The 20285-nt window shown below is 35.3% G+C and overlaps 1 protein-coding gene across 1 annotated transcript; it reads right to left on the reverse strand.

Moving 5' to 3' along the window:
• Positions 1 to 1391: 1391 nt before the first annotated feature.
• ANXA1 (annexin A1) lies at positions 1392 to 18943 on the reverse strand. The gene is made up of 13 exons (XM_036330829.1): positions 18796 to 18943; positions 13024 to 13103; positions 12822 to 12930; positions 12254 to 12348; positions 10504 to 10617; positions 10006 to 10096; positions 8397 to 8476; positions 8140 to 8196; positions 6529 to 6622; positions 5560 to 5655; positions 4413 to 4471; positions 2669 to 2791; positions 1392 to 1741 (listed from the first exon to the last, which is right to left on the reverse strand). Exons 2-13 carry the CDS (start codon positions 13087 to 13089, stop codon positions 1685 to 1687), a joined length of 1041 nt encoding a protein of 346 aa, XP_036186722.1. The 5' UTR covers positions 13090 to 13103; positions 18796 to 18943; the 3' UTR covers positions 1392 to 1684.
• Between the last annotated feature and the right edge of the window lie 1342 nt (positions 18944 to 20285).

Raw genomic sequence — 20285 nt, forward strand, 5'->3', positions numbered from 1 at the left:
GTGATTGCTGAATTGTACAATGACACTTCAACTTTGTAAAGAGCTGCCTGTCTTTCCAAATGGCTGTAACATTTTACATTTCTATGAGTGATAATTGTGAGTTCCTGTTGCTCCTACAGGAGATGAATTTTAGCCACCCTAACAGGTGGGTAGCAGTATCTCGTTTTAATTTACAATTCCTTAATGATATATGATGTTGAGTATCCTGTCACATGCTTACTTACCACCTTAATATCTCTGGTGAGATGCCTGTTCAGATGTTTTGCTCTTTTTTATTTGTTTGTTTGTTTGTTAATCCTCATTGGAGGATATATTTTTCCATTGATTTTTAGAGGGAGTAGAAGGGAGAGAGGAAATAGTTCAAAATGGATTACAAACTTAACTGTAAAATGGAACTATAACATTTTTAGGGGGAAAAAACAGAAGAAAATTTTCAGGACTTAAGGTTAGGTAAAGTGTCTGTAGATGTGACACCAAAAACACAATCAATGAAATAAAAAAATTGAAAAACTGGACCTCATTAAAATTTAATATACTGGCTCTGAGGAAGACTCTATTAAGAAGATAAAAAGAGCCGAACCGGTTTGGCTCAGTGGATAGAGCGTCGGCCTGCGGACTCAAGGGTCCCAGGTTCGATTCCGGTCAAGGGCATGTACCTTGGTTGCGGGCACATCCTCACTGGGGGGCGTGCAGGAAGCAGCTGATCGATGTTTCTCTCTCATCAATGTTTCTAACTCTCTATCCCTCTCCCTTCTTCTCTGTAAAAAAATCAATAAAATATATTTTTTTAAAAAAAAGAAGATAAAAAGACAAGCTGTATACTGAAAGAAAAGTTTTGAAAACCACATATTTGACAAAGCACTGGTATCTAAACTACATAAAGAATTCTCAAAACTCAACAATAAAAAGACAACAATGCCAAAATACAAAACAGCAACAATGCCAAATGCTGGTGAAGCTGTGGAGAAACTAGATCGCTTGTATGCTTGTTGTGAAAAAGTAAAAGGATTCAGCTACTCTGGAAAACAGTTTGACATTGTCTTAGAAAACTAAACATGCAACTATCTTATTTTTTTAATTGAGAAATTTTTATTGCTGTTGCCATTTTTTCTTTACACTGATTCACAAAATATAGCAGAATGTCCAATTATTAAAATCACTGATGCAATAAATCCATTATTAGAAAGACACACTCTCAATAATCTGTACCAAGATGATAAAATGTAAGGAGTCTATTTTCTAACTCTGTATTTTCTTTAATTGAATATGTAATATCTATGTCATTAAATGATTATAATTTAGTATGCAGGCTCCATATCCCCTGATATTAAATTAAACCACTACATTACACACAGAAGAAAATCGGAACAGAAGAACCAGTAACACACTAATTGTCCTGTAAAATCATTTTATTTTCTGTTACATAAACATCTTTCTCAGGTAATGTTAACTGACCAACCTGTTATGGGGTTTTACAGTTTGGGACAAATATATTTTTTAAAAACTTATCTCTATTATACAGAGTTGTGATATAAAAATGATTTATAGGCTACAGTTTTCAGAAAGCAGTTAGCTAGACTAATCCTGCTGAAGAAACTTTCCTATTTAAATCTTATAACATGGCATAAAAAGATATGATTTAAAAATCTTCTGATCAAAAAGCTTGAAATCATCAAAGGAATGTTTATTGTCCTCCACAGAGAGCCACCAGGATTTTTTCATAGTCTCCTTTGGTTTCATCCTGTTGATTAAAAATAGAGTATTACTTAATGCTACCTGAAACCATAATCAATATAAAGTATTTTTAAATAACAGAGTAATTATAATCTTAGTAGACTGAAGAGTAGTAGAATGTACATCACAGTACATCAATTATCTAGGATCTTCAATAAGAATATTATTTATTTAATTAAATAACTTAATTCATATAGCAGATAACTGATATTTGCTAGTGGGTTATTATGTAAAAGCAATACCTGTCAAGATTCAGATTGTGAACTTCTCTGAAGTGATTATGTGATTATGTTGTGTATTAGAGCTATTATTTTCCAAGAATAAGATGTCATGCAGAATTGAGTAAATGTAACACAACAATCATTTCAGACCTTCTTAAGGAATAATTTGACTCATTCACCAGAGAAAGTTATAAGCTTGTGATTTTCTCAGTAGATTACAGTTATTCATTATATATAACAAATTAAATTTAAATAGTCACCCATCTTTCAATAACTTCAAAACCCTGGACTTGCCTTTACTTTATAGCATTATATTTTATTTCTTAGCATTATAATGAGATCACATGAACATGTATTTTATACATATTACATATGACAAAAATTAAAAAAAAACTTAGAATAATAAGTCTCTAACCCTCTGATCAATATTCATTGCAAAACAAATCATTTTATCTCCCTGCTAAAAATATTTTGGTTGCTAAATTTATGTATGAGAAACTAAATTTTCTATAAATGCTGAAAATTTTGAGTATTTTTTCAGTATAGAACTTATTAGTATATTTTACCAGTGAATGTTAAATTTACTTATAAATTATGTATCCTAATATAATGAGTTAATCTTACATATAAAATTTATAGATACAGTAAGTCAGCCTTTCTCTTTCAAAAAGAATATTATTTGTGGGAGTAGCATTATGAAAATCACAACATACCAGGATGGCTTGGCAGAGAGAGATACCATACAACTTCTGATAGCATGCTTTGATGTCATTCATGTCGATTTCAGAACGGGAAACCATAATCCTGGTCAATATCTTATGACGTGTTCCAGCACCCTGTCCAAAACAAGTGAGGGTTAAGGGTCTCATATTCAGAGCATACTCATAATAAAGCAGGATATGGGTTTGAATGTAAAGCTCTTTTGTTAACTCATATAGTTCTATAGAGAAACTATCTCTACATTAAAGTACACACACACACACACACACACACACACACACACACACACTTTACACAAGTGGTAATAAAATGAGGAACCCAACTGTTGCATCAGCAGTATGTTAAGAGCTTTTACAACCTCCTAACTGGCCTTCCACCATCCAGCCTTTCCTTTCTCTAAACTATTCAATAATCACAAATACAGTGAACTATCTAAATTGCAAATCTGATCATCTAATTCACCTACTTGAAATCCTTCAATGGTCTTTTTCTCATAGGATAAAAACCAAGCATTTTATCCGGGCTTGCAATGCCCTGCCTAATTCTACAATCTCTTCTACCATGCAGCATCACTCTAACTGTACTTACTATCTTGAAAGGGTAATACTGCCTCCTCCTCTTGGGCCAACCTTACTGTATCTCTCCTTCTCTTCCAACCCTGTTCACATCTGGCTAATTCCTCTTCACTGTCGGGTCTTAGTTTAGCTGAGAACAAGGCTACAATTGACATCCAAAGTCTAGGGGTAGAGGACACTCTTCTCTTCTTCTACAGTACTAGGTGCTCATCATTACCCATCGGATTAGCCCACTAAATAGAGCGGACATGGGCTCAGGGACCGTACTGCCCAGTACATAATGGCACAATGCTTATCGTTTCATAAGGACTCTTTCCTATTAATTGAATGGTTAGATCTCTATCTCAAGACTTCCTTCTTTTGGAGTTGCTAAAGGGAAAAAAAAGACAACTTTATGACTTTTCACAGTACAAGTATACAGATATATAATATGATGCAAGCAGGAGAATAGAGTTAAAGTGGTTGAAGTGTATCTCAATACATCTTAATAACACCTTCTACTTCAGTAATCTTAGCACAACATTTTAAAAGCTTAGAATGACATATTAACCGATGGCATGGAAGACAGACTAATAAAAAACAAATTAAACTTAGAAAAGAAGAGATTATAAAACTCACAACCTTAGCAGACGTAAGTTACTAAAATCACACATTAAAAGCGAAATTATATCACTCTTCCTATGCTGACTCCGCTTTTTTCAAAGCATGAGTAACTCACAAATTACCTACAAGCTCGCCTTACCATCTTACCTATAAAAAATACAACAAATCTAACCATTTTATTCTAATAAGGAAGTATTTTACCTCTTGCATTGGATGGAACCATGATTCTTTTTAATGGGAAAATATTAAAATAAGTGTGGTTTTCATGCCCTAGTGTGCCAGCCTGCAGAACGAAGGTTCTGGGTTCGACTCCAGTCAAGGGCACATGCCCAGGTTTCGGGTTCAATCCCCAGTGGGGGGGGGGGGGTGCAGGAGGTAGCCAATCAATGATTCTCTTTCATCATTGATGTTTTTATCTCTCTTTCCCCTCTCCCTTCCTCTCTGAAACCAATGAAAATATATTTATAAAAATGTGTAGTTTTCAAACAATCTGGGATGTTGTGTTCTCTCCACTAACAATAATTTCCACCCTAAGCAAATCATATAAGTAGAATCTTACCTTCATGGCCTGATGAAGCTTCTCAGCAAAGAACATCGGTTTGTTTGTGGCACACTTCACTGCAAGAGAGGCACATTTTAGTTGACATATTGATATGCCCCAAAATAAGAAAGATGCATATGAAAGAAATAGTAGATACAGGGTTTTGCAATAAGCAAGATTCTATTCACCCCTGTTTCCCACCTCCCTTCTATGGATACTTGGTTTATGAGAAGCTATTGTTTTTAATATTCTTTCCTCATAACACCATCACCTCTCTCCTATTATCTTAAAGACAAACAATAGCAGCTTCATGCTACTCTGAGCATACTCTTCTTAGAAATGTGGAAACCAGTTAGTGTCAGAAGCCATATTGGCATATAATACATACTTTTTTCATGTCATACCAAGAAAAAAGTGGGAAAGGACAGGCTGTAAGAGGCAGCTGCCAAATAAAACGCTAACAGATGTGTCAATTAGTAAGATGATCTAGTTTGCTACTCAAAATGTTATCCTTGGGCCAAAAGAATTGGTATCACCTGGAAGTTTGTTAGAAATGCAGAATCCCAGGCCCCACGCCAGACCTAGTAAGATGGGAATCTGTGTTTTGACAAAATCTCCAGGGGATTCCTGTGCACATTAATGTTTAAGAAGCTGCTTTAGAACACAGGTTCTCAGCCCTACCTGGTCAGCTGAATAACATGAGAGAACTTTAATGTCTTTTTCTTTTAAAGACCTTGTCAGAAGCTACCAGAGAACTACTGAATCAAAACCTCTGGGCTTGCCTATGATTATTCAATTGGCAAGTGACAGACCAGGATTTGAATCTGTTATCTAATTCCAAATTCCATCTTAATGACCATTCTGACTTTCCTCTGTGCTATGTCCAGCCTGGTGCATCTTGTGGCATAAGTGGGGGCTCAGTACATATTTTCCACCTGCATATCTATTTTTTCTAAAGGGAATGATATCTGTTATTACTAAGAAGGCCGTTGTATACATTTAGCTAACTATACATTGCCATTATCTCACATGTTGCCTCTCTCTGAAGTTTAGATGAACTATATCTGAGTTATTTTGCTTTTGCTCTATTTTTTTTTAAATTATGGGACAGCAATGATGATGCAATTTTCACTTAGAAAATTCTTCTCCTTCCAGGACTACATACCGATAGTTGTGAAGCATTTCTCGATGTCACCTTTCATCTCCAGGTCCAGCACTTTGGCCATGTCATGCTGACTGTACTTGGTGTACTTCTGAAACACTGAATGTGACATGTAAACATTTAAACACTGAATGTAGAAAGCATCCCATTCTTTAGCAAACTTTAGCAAAATCAGGGCAACTGACTCAAAGCACTCCTTGGGATGACTGCACCTCACAACATATTTTAAAGCTAATTACTGAACTGAGTATAGTTTGGATACTTCATCTTCCCCTAGGAATGTAAGTCACGTGGCTATTTTGGTGTTCTTGCATATTTGGGGGAAAATTTTGCAAGTGTTGACATTTATTAGAAATGGCATGTGATTGACAATCATAACACTTGCTACATCAAAGCTAAGTGCCATTGCAAATGGATCTTCGCTTATATAAAAATCTGTATAGTAAGTTTCACTTAATTTTGGCATTAGAAATCAGTGTGCTATTATTAGAATTTGGGGTAATTATTATGACTTTCTATTTGCCGTGGCTTCCAGTACGCTCAGCAACATCTGTGCTCAAAGGGAAAAATTCCTTTTGGTTTTTGTTCTGGAGCATCTATATACACTTTTTTTTTTTTTTTTTACTTAGTCCTGAGTTTTTGTTTTCCTTTATTGTCATTTCATGCGTTCTGTTGTATGTATATACTTTGTCACATCTGCTCCAAATATTTGGGGGGAATAGAAATAGTGAAAATAAAGAAATAATGCTCTAATGCCAAAGTCACAAAAGGTGTTTCAAATACTATAAAACAATTCCTATATGAAGTTGAATGCACAAAGATCAATAAGGGGTCATAAGCTCTATATAATATTCATTGGGTGTATGAGTGATGCTGCTGATTAAGACTTTTTTCTTTCCTTTCTCGTATTTGCCCTCAAAAAAACTGCATCTTCTATAAACAGGTTTTGGGAACCCTTTTTTTCCTTCTTACCTCTGCGAAGGTGGGGATAGCTTCTGCTGGTAAGAATGGTAGTGAACACGTTCACATCTGTCCCTTTTCTCTTTTCTCCTGCTTCATATAATGCCTGTCAAGAAACACAAAAATAGACGCTTGACCACCTGCTGACTTAATATCTGCACAAGAATGTTAAGATTTTCTAGGCATCTGCTTTGTATCCAAAGGATCAGAAAACATGATGCTAAGATTGAGAGTATCTTCCACATTATCTCTCAAGGTGCCTTACAAACCTTAAAGACTGAATATATGTTTGAAGAAGAAACGTTTGATAAATTAAATTGCTTTAAGATTACATTCTATATTAAGACAACTCCAAAGACCTCTCTAATTTTTATTTACTTTTAATTGTTCAAAATAATTATTAGCAAATGGTACTAATAAATCAACAATTCAACCATAAATAGCCTAGGTCTTGAATTTTGACGTTAGAATTTCTAGATTCAAATTTTGACTCTGCAACTTAATAACTCTGTATTCTTAGGTAAATAATTTAGCCTTATTAAAGTATAGATTTTCCTCTTTTATAAATGAAAAAGATAATCCCCCTTATTATCACATATTGTTCTGTTAACTTTAAAATCTTAATTGCCATCATTCTCTTGGAACACACTAATCCAAGTAGCTGCCATAAATATACATCTTAGAGCTCTGATAGTTTTAAAATAGAAAGTGAATTTAAAAATGTCACAAGCAAATAAGAATTCTTTTTAGTATGGATAATTATTCAAGTACTAACTTCAGTTCTTTGGTTTGCTTACACAATTTCTATTAAAATGGTCAAACTTCCAATGGACATAAGAAGTTATTTTGGACTTTTCAGGCAAACCGATCTGATAAGTATGCACTTATTCTGCAAAAAGTTAATGAATGCCTATTATGTGCAAGATAATGTACTGTTACTGTGAAAGGAGTGGGAGTAGAGAAATATCCTTTTATTCTTACTGTCTCACTGTGATGAATTTATAGAGACAATGCTATCCCAAGAGGAAGGCATATGCAAATAATAGTTCTTATTTTTTTTAACAGAAATTCCAGGCCCTAAAATGGTACCATTTTCTAATGCTGCCAATGGACTGGCATATTAATAACCAGCAATCTCACTGAAATGATATATAACAATATACTTGAAAGTATATAAATATGTTATTGTAATTGTTTTATAATTATAATATCATTACTATAACATTTTTACAATATAAGCTTATATCTACAAGCCATTCCAAGTTCATTGTTAAAAGAATGTTAGATGTGCTTACTCTTTCCACTTCACTTAATAAAAAATTATGCCTGATAAAATAAAAATCAGAGTTTTCTTAATATAACAATTCTTTGGGACAACCAATCCAATTCTCATTGTTCCCTTTCAACCCTTTCCGACTTTCTAAATAATGAGATCTATTGAAAACATTAAGACTGCATTTCTTTTTCTTGGATGCTCAAGGACAGAACAGTGCCCATCATTCAGGGAATGAACATTAGATGCCCGTGGCCTCTTGAAGTATCTGAGGCTTGCTTCCATGTGGAGGTCATCCGGTGTAACCTGACTTAAGGCAGGAACCATTTGAGGTAGGAAGAATTGCTTACCCTGGCATCTGAATCAGCCATGTCCTCATTTGAGGAAAAGTCCTCAGCTCGGTCACCCTGAAAAAAAAAAATCCCATTCTCTTGGTAAGTTGTTTACTAGCATGGAATCACATGATTCATTTAATTCCCTTAAAAATCAGATAAATAATGTTCTTTGAGAAAAGACAGAGTCAATTGCTCATTTCTAGAGTGAGATGAAATCTAAAATTTTACTCTTCATTAAAGAAGAGGCCTTTCCTGAACCACTTGAAGTATACCTTAGCCAGAGAGAGCAAAGCGGTCCGATAATCTCCAGAGGTGTCTGCAGTGATGTCTTTAGCCAGGTCTCTCTTCAGTTCTGAAAAATAAGAGAAGTATGTTTTGCAGTAAATTAATGATAAATAATGGCAATGTTTATAATACAAGACATCTCTATATTAGCTTAAAAATTTCAATTCCAAGTGTTAAATGACTTATGGAATGCATTCAAAATATAATTTTTAAAAATAAAAATAGAGATATTTAGGTCAAGTAAAACTTTGGATCATCAAATTTATATCCCCAAAGGCAATGAAAGCAATTTAGATAATACTGTGAAGAAAACCTACAGTCACAGAGCTTTTGCTAATATGAATTGCATGGGTATTAAATAATTATGTCTGAAATAAACATTCCAGAATTCAAGCAATGTGAATAGAACAGTTATTTAAAAGAATAAACCAGAGGTACTTGCTTGAACATAGATTATTCATTTATTTTAATTATAAGTATATATAATAGCTTAGTTATGTATGTATATAGATAGACTTAAAATTTTTATTTGTGTAAACACCCTTGCTTAACTATGCAAAATAATGCTGTATTAGGAGAAAATTAACTGAGTTTATATTTAACCAGAAGATGGGGCAATTTAATAAGCTATCACTGGACTATATCTTGGGTATAATGGGAAAATATGGCTATTTTCCTTTGTAAACTATGTTTTATTGAACAAAAAAACTAAAAATAATGCCCCTCTTGATTATTATCACTTATAAATGGATCTAAGATAAATATTGTTAATGAGATAAATGCTGAAAATGAGGTTGAAATCTTCCTTATCCTGATCCTTTTATTAAATTGCTCCAAAACAATATGCAAGGGCCATTGTATTCTCTGTGCCTGGGGTGAAAATTCCAGGTGCTGCATATTGGTTTGGGAAACTGGAAAAGGAAAATAGGAAGGACCCAGCATTGCTCAGCTACCCTCTTTACAACGCTGAGCATATCATTTAAATGAGATTTTTCACCGAATAAAATAAAATGAGGAATGGCTTGGTCTTTCATCCCTATGGATGCAACTAGACATAAAAAATAAGCAAATCATTTATGTGCATAATGCTAAAGTTCATAATGATAAGAGTTTCCATCACAGGATTGTTAAGTACCTAGCTCTTTACCTTTCCAAGGACAAATGGACAATATATTTTTGGGGGGAGATTTTATTTTTATTTTTGTTATCCTTTCCAAAATAAAAGACAACAGTATATTTTAATAAAATAAATCTCAGGATAACAGAAAACGTTTTTAGAAAATTCTTTGAATTTAATGCTTTGAATTGACTTCCATTATAATACTATGTGGCCATTTGTCTTAGAGGGACACTTGATTAACAACCAAACATTAACCATTAAAAGTGCAAACATTGTCTCACTTCAGCACCCCAACAAATGGAATGCTATCCAGTAACAGTGTGTGATTGCAGTAGACATGTGAAAACAATAAAAATTTTTTAGTATGTAGAGTTTCCAAAGTCCCCCTAATTAACACCCACACTCAATTTTAAGAGAAGTATATCACATTTCCTTTTCCAACTAAGGCACTTGGACTGTTGGACATTAAAACTTACCTTCTCTATAGACTCTGTTAATTTCTCTGATTTCTCTGTTAGTTCTTGATGCCAAAATTTCATTCAGGGTGTCTTCATCAGTTCCAAGACCCTGAATTAAAAGAGAAGAGGAAATGTAGGAAAATCTTCACTTGAGAGCATCAACTAGTTTTTGTGTCCTGAAATTTGTTTGAATCTGGCATTTAGTGCATTTCCCACAATATTTAGTAATTACAATTAGTCCTATCTGGTATATTGCTCTAGAAACAAAATGGCTTTTAAACCAATATTTTGGACAAAGATATAAAAGGTGAGATATATGGTTGATATAGTGACATGTTGAGCATGGGAATAACACAGCGATTAATGCCAATTTTAATTAATTAATCAATACATGCATTTTATTCCCTTAATTGATAGGCCCTTATACTAGATGCTGAAGGTACACTAAGAGGCCTACGTGGATTTGACCTACACATTCTTTTCAGGAAAGAAGTTTTTCCTAAATCAGGCATTTACCTTCATGGCAGCACGAAGTTCATCCGCATCAAACTGGGCTGGAGTTTTTAACAGAGCCAAAGCGACCTCCTCAAGATGACCTGTGAGGGCTTTCCTCAGAACTTCATCCAAGGGCTAGAAGAAAGAGGGCTTACAATAAGCGACGCACTAGGTTACACAGCAATGTAGGGTTACCTGACCTTTAGGTAATTTTATTGCTGACTCCTAAACTCAACCATATTTAGAGCTCCTCCCTTTGCATAAGGTACCAGATTCTCAGAATGCTTTTTTAATCTTTTAGAATGATTAGAATAAAATTTTTCTAAATTTGTTGACAGCTTATTTTTTTAAATTTTTCATTTATTTACTTTTTAGCTGTGAAGTTATTTTTTATTGAATTTATTGGGGTGATACTAGTTAATAAAATTACACAGGTTTCTGGTGTACAATATATCATCTGTCTATTGTAATGTGGTATGTTCACCACCCCAATCAAGTTTCCTTCCATCACAATTTATCCTCCCTATTGAACAGGGTTCTCAATCTTTTATACAGGGAAGAAACTATAAAGCTCAAAACATAGGGTTGTATATTAACAGAAACTGTAGTAAGAATTCTTAAAAAATATGTAACGTATTAACAATTTTTCCAAACTTTTGAGGTTTGCACTGCTCAAAGAAGCACTATAATCAGACACTGACATATAGTTTTCTAAGTGCATTCCTTAAGAAACACTGCCCTTATTTGGTATAAAAAATACAAAGCTTACTTTTAAAGTAGTGTGGGCAAAAGAGGGGCCACATGCTAAACCTGACACGCTCAGGAGAAGCCTGAATAGAGAGCTTTGCAAACTCAGAGACAGAAAGGAACCACATAGGATAGTCAGAACATAGATTTGCTCACTAAAAGCAGGTTGTGGCAGGTAGTCAGGTACTAGACCCGCAGCTTCCTTGACAAAGGTCAATCTTGACCTGAAGTGAGCCAGTAAAATGTTTTTTTTGCATCTAAAATGTCAGAGTAATTACCTTTTCCAGACCCCTGAGGGCACACCCACCACCACCACCACCACCACCACCACCAGAGCAATAGATCACAGAACCCTCATTGTTATCGTCTTCCTCACATGCCCTCGCTATGTGCTGTAACTGTTAATTAGCTGTCCTGTACCCACCTTAAACAAGTATGTGTCTCTCCATTTTACTTTTCACCCAATCCCAGAGAATTCCCTGTTTTTGCTTTATCCTGCCCCCTTAATCTAAAAATAATGAAATCCATGTATCCCTCCTTATGCCTCCTCCTTTGATTCTAATGTATAAAATAAGCTGCAAAATGTCACATTTTACTTCCTGGCAATTGTCATTAGTTTGGCTCAAATAAACTCATAAAAATTCTCTACATGTTTAGATGTTTCTTATATCAACAGTAGAATTATATGTATAAACCGTACACTTAGGCATTAACTCGGTTTAAATTTTAGCAGAAGACACATTTCAACCAGAATGTAGTCCTTATGGCCCATAATAATTTTGATGTTTGTTATGTTGAAATTAAAGACTTGTCTCCAATATAGAACACATCTGCAAAGAACCTACACCACTAGGACAAAAGTATGAAATCAATAAATTTGCCGGAATTGATTGCAATCAAGTGGATAAATACCGCAATCCCAGTCATAGTAGTTGTAATAGGAACTAGGTAATCGTGTTTCAAAACCCATGTTTAATACAAATGCAACTGAAATTTAATATGTAAATTTACCACTCCAACTCACCTTTCCTTTTTCCTGGAGATAAGCTGCTTTGATCTGTTGGCGCTGTGCATTGGTTCTCTTAGTTAGAATGTCAATGATGGTTGCTTCGTCCACACCTGGAAATAAAGGGTGGCTTGCCTTTTAAAATCAATTTTGTTCCTCTTTAACAACCGACATTAAATGATTCATTCTCAAGGTGCTCCAAATGAAGTTATTAACAAACTAAGAAAAATGGATTATATAGATGCAAAGGGAAGCTTTCTCATATGAGTGAGAGAGGAAGGGGACATTGGCCCTGAGCCTCCATGTTACAGTGTTTGATCTTAATTCAAACCCTCCCTGAGAGCAGCGGTGTTGGTTTCAGTATTGAGTTTATGCTAGAAATGGGCTGGTAAGGATATCTGTTATGGCAGCAGAGAGTCTCCAGATTTAACCTTTTTCTTTTTAAGTGATAAGAGAGGAAGTATAGTTTCATTTGATAAAGAAGTCTTATCTTCAAAATGAAACAGACTTTTTCCACTGCATATGTCTGTTTTTCACTAGCCATTCTGAGTGAGTAGGAGGGGACTGTTTAAGAAGACTTCATTACCTTTAGCCATTATTGCGTTATGCAAGGCCGCAACATCTGAGGATGGATTGAAGCTGGGGAAGGGGTACACTGCTGGCCCAGGACCACCTTTGGCTCCTTTAACAGCTTTCTGTGGATGAGAGAGATAAAATTAATGTCTGTTCACTCATATTAGTTTCCCTTTTAATATTTAACTAAATTATTTTATTGTCACTTGACTTACGGTGTATTCCTGCTCTTCATTGTCAATGAACCAGGCCTGCTTGAGGAATTCTGACACCATTGCCATTTTTAAAGAAGTTTCTGGGAAGAAAACAGATAGTTGCTTTTACAAACCACAAATTCACCACACATAGACATCACTCCATTCCCTTACATACACAAGACATATTAGAGTAACCTTGACTTGACTTACCAGGACATTACTCTTAGAAGCATAATTAAAATGCTAGGTGTAAGTTTTTCAAAGGAGAATCCTACCCTTGAATAGGCACCCATCATCTCCACTCAGAAATTTGGTTCTTTCTTAGCTTATTCAGTCCCTACCTTTTAGGAATCAGAGGACTACTACGAACAACAGATAGGCTGAAGAGAGGAACTGGTGATTCACTTCATTGCTCTACATTTACAGACCAATAACTATTTGCCAAGCACTGGGGGTGCAAAAAAACATCAAAACATCATTGCTTGCCTCAATGAACTTAAAGTTCCTGTTGCTCTCGGTGGGAAAACACAAGAGCTAAGGAAACTTTTTAGAAGATGTGTTGGCTGGCCTGGGCCTCTCGAAATGAGCTGAGATCAACCTGGCAGAAAAGTGAAAGAGAACAGAACAGAGAGACACTTGTCCTATTTGGGGAGCTGAGAGAAGTTCACTGGAACTAGACAGGAGGACAGAAGCTCCAACAAAGAAGTTTAAATGCATCCCTAAAGCTTTGGGGGGCGGGGAAATTAATGGGTTTTTAAAAAGAAAGCAATATGATTCTATTTATATGTCGAAAAGATGACTCATCCTCTATCATACTAGTAGAGAATGGCTAAGAGATGGGCAAGATGAAAGATTAGAGATCATTGAGTAGGCGATTGGAGAATCTGTGTAGGATCCCAGAAAGCCTGAACAAAAAGAGCATAATATTTACATTTACAAGGTAAATAAAACTGTGACAATCTGAAGGAGTTGATTGAAACTTCAAACTCTATCCATAAAAGGATATTCAGGTACTATTTCTCTCCCCTGCATGATTCAGTATTTTTTCCCATTCCTTGGTAAAAAATTATTTCAGCACTTGGAGTGCTCCTATTTTTTTTTTTCCTTTTTGAGCTGTTCACATATTAGGCCTACATGTTTTTCCACCCAACACAAAGAACTGGGAAATGGATTGTTTTATACCTGGTGTTTTGTTCTAACACAGTGGTTCTCAACCTTGGCTGCACATAGAATCACCTGGGAATCTTTTTAAAATCCTGATTTCTCGGCCTCATCCTCCGGAAATTCTGTTTCTTTGTTGTGGGGTGGGGCCACAACATTAGTAACAAAGAAAGAGAATTTCCAGAGGATGAGGCCCAGAAATCAGGATTTTAAAAAGATTCCCAGGTGATTCTAATGTGCAGCCAAGGTTGAGAACCACTGCCAGGAGAGTGAAATTGCAACATGGCTGTAGACTCTACCTTAAAGGAAATTTCTGGAATTACTATCATGTTTCAGCAGTGTTTTTGTGTAACCAACCATGAATATTTTGGAAACCTGAAGTGTGTGACGACTGATGTATTGTCCGTGTTACCCACAAAAGATGCCCCTAGTGATGCTTTCTGTCTGGGCGTCTGTGTTTAGGAGCCTGTGCTCCAGGGCTACGCTGATCTCTCTCCACGCCCTTTTGTTGATCCCTCAGGACACTACGCTCATGAGTATTTGTGAGGGAGACCGGAAGGATAATCTACGCCACTGCCACTGTAAATTCTTCCTGTGAAGCTAAAGGACTCATGAGGAGTGAAACCGTAACCCGATTCCTTAACAGCATGTTCAGACAGTATTTCAAGCCACACCTGCTGGAAAAGAACTGCAGTTCCAGGTAATGAGATTAAATGCATGAGGGAAGTGATCTCCAAAGCATAAACTATCTCCCCTTAACTATTCTGGGATTGTTAAGATTACTATTCTGCCGTCTGGGAGAAGAAACAATATATTGTGCACTTATTTCATCTCTCTCCACTCCGCCACCCAGCAATTGATAAATCTAGAGCAATTTCCTAAGGTAAAGTCACGTTGTACAATTTTACACCAGGGTTTAATTCCTATTACAGACATAATCTGGTGCCATTGCCGTTGGCATTTAGAGAATTTCCTTTTCCTATCGTTTCACTGGCACATCAAAAACATCTAGCAATTCCTGGCAAGGTTTCAGGTATTTGAAATTTCCATTTTTATCATCTCATCCAAGCCTTTCATAAAGTAGAATCCTCAAAATGTGTGATGTGATCACTCATGAGTCTTCAAAAGAAAGTACTTTTCCAGTTATAGAAACACGTTTGAATATTTCTACTCTTTTCAATTAGAAAATAAAAACTTCAGAAGAGGTAAAAATGAAGGCTATTGTCATATATATAACTTTTAAAATGAGACTCACAACTAGAAAATGAATTTTATGAGAACTTTCCCCTACTTCACTCGTTTTTGTCACTTTAAAATGATGCTTACATAACACATCGCTTTCTTAAAATATAAACTTGAAAGTATAAGAAAATGTTATCACTCTATTAATTAGATAACACAAAATAAAAAAGAGGTTGCATGATTTATTTGACATAACAGTATCCACAGAGGAAACAGCTTTATAACCTATCCTGAGTTCCTAGACTGCAGTGTGAAATGATTTGGGTGGCTTTCCAAAGAAAAGCAGCCTAAGGAGGACCCATCTCATGAAAGCAATTGGAGGAGAATGGAATCTCAACTGAGCTAAATGAGATCCACTAGCTCTGAGCAAAGCTTAGAGAAACAAGAATTTTGATAAGATGTCAGAAATTGCTCTGAAAGAATTTTAGGAATTGCCATGTACTACTACTGAAGTCAACTGCATGTTTAAACAGAAATGCGTAGCAATGGCAACACACCTTACAAATTCCACAGCAAAAACATTTGGGCCAAAAACTTCAGCCAGACCATTCTGCCTGTTTGGGCCTTACCTTCATCTTATTTGAAGATGAAGTTGGCCATTTATACATAGGCTGACCTACATGGAAATTAACAATATTCCAGAATTTATCTGGTTAGTGATCATACAATAACCTACCAATTTCATTTATCTGTGCATAAATGTGCGTAGCTTTCTAGAGATTAGCATTTTTTGTATATACTGTACCTGTGTCCAAAGAGAGCTCTCTTCATCTCATTCAGCAAGGAATTAAAGAAGGGAAGTATGCACAAAAAGTATGCCCAAGGTATTAGAGGAATCTATGCTTACTAAATTAAGAAAAAGGTATTCCAGAAATGGTACATTATCAATTGTACCCACTAGACAATTTGAGAACACTAGGCTTGTTGCATTAGGTTAATTGCCTGATTTTTAAAAAATTGCACTATGGTTGTATCTTTATTTTTTAATTCATCCAGGCAGAAGTATTTGGAGGCATAGGGACATCATATCTGCAATGTTCTCTCAAATGTTACAGAAAAAAATATCTAAAGAGTGTAGAAGGAGGAAGGGGAAGGATTAATGATAAAGCAAATGTGAACTATTAACAGCTGGGTTATATTTCACATTCTTTTCACACCTACCCCTGTGGGAGAAGGTAATTAGGCCTTACAATAGCATGGCTTATGAAGAACCACTTTATGAAAAGTAGTCTTACAAATGTTTTGCTTCCAGGCCTTTGAGTAGGATGTTCCCTTTGCTTGGAATGCTGTTTTCTCCTCCACGCCCACAGCCCTTTGTCTAACTTCTAAGTCAGGAGTCACCATAGACCTCACTACATCCTCCGGAAAGCCTTTATTAGTCCTGTGCTCTCCCCAAACATCCTACTTTTACCCTACAGGAGCCCCTACCATTCTGTATTATCACTTTCTATTTATGTTTCTTTTTACAGCAGCATTACATGAAGGCAATGCTAATCTACTATTGATTCAGTCCCTCCAATCTGGGCCAAAATGCCTGGTATTTAATATGCTAATAAGCATTATTGAGTGAATAAACAGTGTATGAGTGTTAATTATTTAGGAAACTTATCTATGCTAATTTAACAAATGTTTCTACCCATAATTATAGAATATAAAAATGAGTATAGAGGAGTTCTAAGCCCTATTTTGATTCTCTTTAGCTAATTATAGGACTTCAAGAAAACATTTAAGGTCTCTAGGGGTCTTCATTTGTAAAAATAGGAGTGTTGGAATAAATAGTATCTAAAATGCATGATAACACTGAAGTGCCAAACTTAAACTTTACCTCAAAAGGATGGAAGTGGAAAAACTTAGCTTAAAGAAGGTATTATATAAATTCTGTCTGTTCTGACCTGATAAAAAAATGATTCCATTTTACAGAAGGATGAACTCATTTACTTCAAAAACTGCTTTTGATTTATCACTGGAAAAGAATAGACCTATTGCTCTAGCTGATTTGTAAAATAAGTCATAAATTAATGGGTCTAGAGAGGATTAAGAGCAATCAGCTCAGCAAGCTTATGTCATCTACAACCTTTGCAGATCTTTTGAGTGAAAACGTATTTAATAAGCATGAGACTCTAGCTGGTTCCTTAATAATGTTATGATTGACTGTTTTGACAACATCAGTCAAATGTTGGGGAGCTGCCAGATGTAGTTAGCACCCGGGGCTAGGGTGTTGACCAACTTCTAGAGAAGAGGCCATGTCAGAATGATGAAACTAGCATTTTACCACATGTGAATCATTTTGCAATGGGCCTTCTCTTCCAGCCACCAAAAATACATTTGCGCAGGCAGGGGGGAATGTAAGTATTACTTTTTCAAAATCCATATATAATTTCAGACATAAACGAGTCAAGGAAAAAAACAACAACACCTTTCTTAATGAGCTAGCATTAAAAAGTAGATATGGGGCATTTAATTTAACATTCAAAATGGGCTAAGAGAAAAATCCTTGAAGGAACATTTGTAATGAACAATAGCCAGATATATGGTTATGATTAAAAATCTATTCCTTTTGAAAATGTATCCAGCACCAGTAAACACTCTACTTTAGATTTGGGTTGTGCTTTTGTAAGGAGTGGTATGGCCATTAGCTCATTCAACAATCAAGATGCTACTCAGTAGAATAACTTTTAGATGGCTCATCTGGTTTTCCCAAGGGATGATTTATCTACCTGACACCCTCAAAAAATGCTTCCTTCCCCCTAGGTTTCCTGATCAGCACTTGAAAGCCTGCCTATGACACAGACACTACAGGAATAAGAAGGCATCCACACCCTCCTTAAATGACCTGATTAATAAGCAGATCCTCTTATTATTTATTTACATGGCATGAGTAAAACTAACACTAATTTCAAAGTGTTAATTACAAAGGGCATACCACTATGAGGCCGGAATCTATTACGTTTTCCTTACAAAAGAAAATAAATGATGTCAACCATGCAATTTAGAAACAGTTCCCCGAAACCCACCCTGGCCTGACTCCTTCCCCACAGGCACCCCACCTACATCATGATTTCCATGTGGGACACACAACGCTCTTGGAAACTCACAACTTGTAGGAAAAAACACATTCTTTCCTTCTTTTCCATGGCAACTCACCAATAGTATAACAAGTCAGTATTAGGAAAGTAATACTTTAACATTATATTTAACTAAGTAAAATAAAACACTACCATTTGTGATTCCCAAAATACAAATACCCCATGTAATTTTATGAAAAGATTTATCAAAACATACCAAACACAATTAGCCATAAATCTTATAGAGCAGTAATATGTACCATCATGATGGGAAAAGTTTTCAAAACAACCAAAACCAACTAAAAGAAAAACCAAGACTTACCTTTGTTTTCTGCCTTCTTACAAAGAACTAAAGGGAGATTCTTCTCTGAAAGTCTCACACTGGCACTGAAGCCTTGGGCTCCTGATTTTATAGAACTTGAAAGGAGACCACACCCAGCAACCAGAAGTTAGTAATTGGCTGTCTTTTGTTTGAAATACATGGCTCAGTCTTGCCCAAAACAAAGTGAAACAAGTCTTGCAAAACTACTCACCAAGCCAACTCATAGCTGACAACCCAAAGGAAAAGGAACGGAAGGACAGATTTTTTTTTTCTCTCTCTCCTTAGTTTGCACAGTTTTTTTTTCAGAGGGAGTAGTATACAATGGATTTTCAAATATGCAGTACTCTCTGCTCCAGTCCTGATACCAAGGATTGACACCTTTTTTTTCCTTACACAGGTTTAAAATGAAAAATGTTTAAATTTCAAAACAAAAGAGAACAAAAAATTTTTTAAAAATAACTTTCCATTTGAATCTCAGCTCCATCACAATTACTATGTGACCTTGGTAACACATTTAATTTTTCTGAACCTATTTCCACTTTCGTAAAATGGGGGTGATGCTATCTAGGCTGCCTACCCATTGGAATTCTTATGACAGTTAATGCATATTTGCAAATCCTAATGTTATATAGTGCTGAATAATTCTCTATTTATACTTCACCAGCATTTCTCCTGCCTTCAGAATAAAAGGCTTTTTGTGCTTGGATATAGCTTCTTGATATAAATAAGAAATATAAAAGAAATGGAGCTCTAGAATGGCCCATAATTTCAAACAAAGAAATTGAGATACTTATTCAAAATAAGTATTGGCATTGCAGGAAGGCCTATTTACAGTAATTCATATATATAGGAACAATTTTATCTAAACTTTGATACAAATAGATCCTTGACATTTAGAGTATTTGAACAATAAACCAGAACTATAAATTAAAAGGATTAATGGACTAGTAACTATGACGGAACAGGTACCATAAGAAATTTCTCACCTGATGCAAATGAGTTCTGGTAACATCACTGGTGATTCATTTTTATCCTTCGTGAAATCTTACAAAATATTGTATGATGTTTCCATTAAACTGTGCACAGGTTTGAACTCTCCCACAGCATTCCGGTTCAGTCAGGCTACATTTTAGCGTTTTCTTCTTTTTCCGCTATCCTCATAGATATTTCAGGTACTTACTTATATGTTAGGTTTAGAAAAGTCAGTGAAAATACTTTTTCAAGATTGTCAGTTTTTTATAACACTTACCTAAATTCTCAATTCTGTTTTCAATGAAATCAACATATCTTGAAGTAGGATGATTACCTAATCTAAATATTTGAGAAAATTCCTATCTATATTTTTGGGCACCTATCATAAGTATGTATTGAACTAATTAATTAGTTACTAACTAGTGAATTGATTGATATAATTACAAATCAATCTTGACATGTAGACCAGCCTTCTAAGATCATGTTTATTTTGTCAGCTGAGAAGGGAAAAGATAATT

The sequence above is a fragment of the Myotis myotis genome, unplaced genomic scaffold (assembly GCF_014108235.1).
Source record: "Myotis myotis isolate mMyoMyo1 unplaced genomic scaffold, mMyoMyo1.p scaffold_m19_p_12, whole genome shotgun sequence".
Classification (NCBI taxonomy): domain Eukaryota; kingdom Metazoa; phylum Chordata; class Mammalia; order Chiroptera; family Vespertilionidae; genus Myotis; species Myotis myotis.

Bases quoted from the DNA above. Each gene is read 5' to 3' on its own strand.
- ANXA1 (XM_036330829.1), bottom strand. From the start codon at position 13,089: ATGGCAATGGTGTCAGAATTCCTCAAGCAGGCCTGGTTCATTGACAAT. The intron at 8,477-10,005 runs GTAAGTTTTAAT...CTTATTTTTCAG, and splicing joins TAACAGAGTCTATAGAGAAG to AACTGAAGAGAGACCTGGCT. The intron at 5,656-6,528 runs GTAAGAAGGAAA...TGTCACATTCAG, and splicing joins CTATCCCCACCTTCGCAGAG to TGTTTCAGAAGTACACCAAG.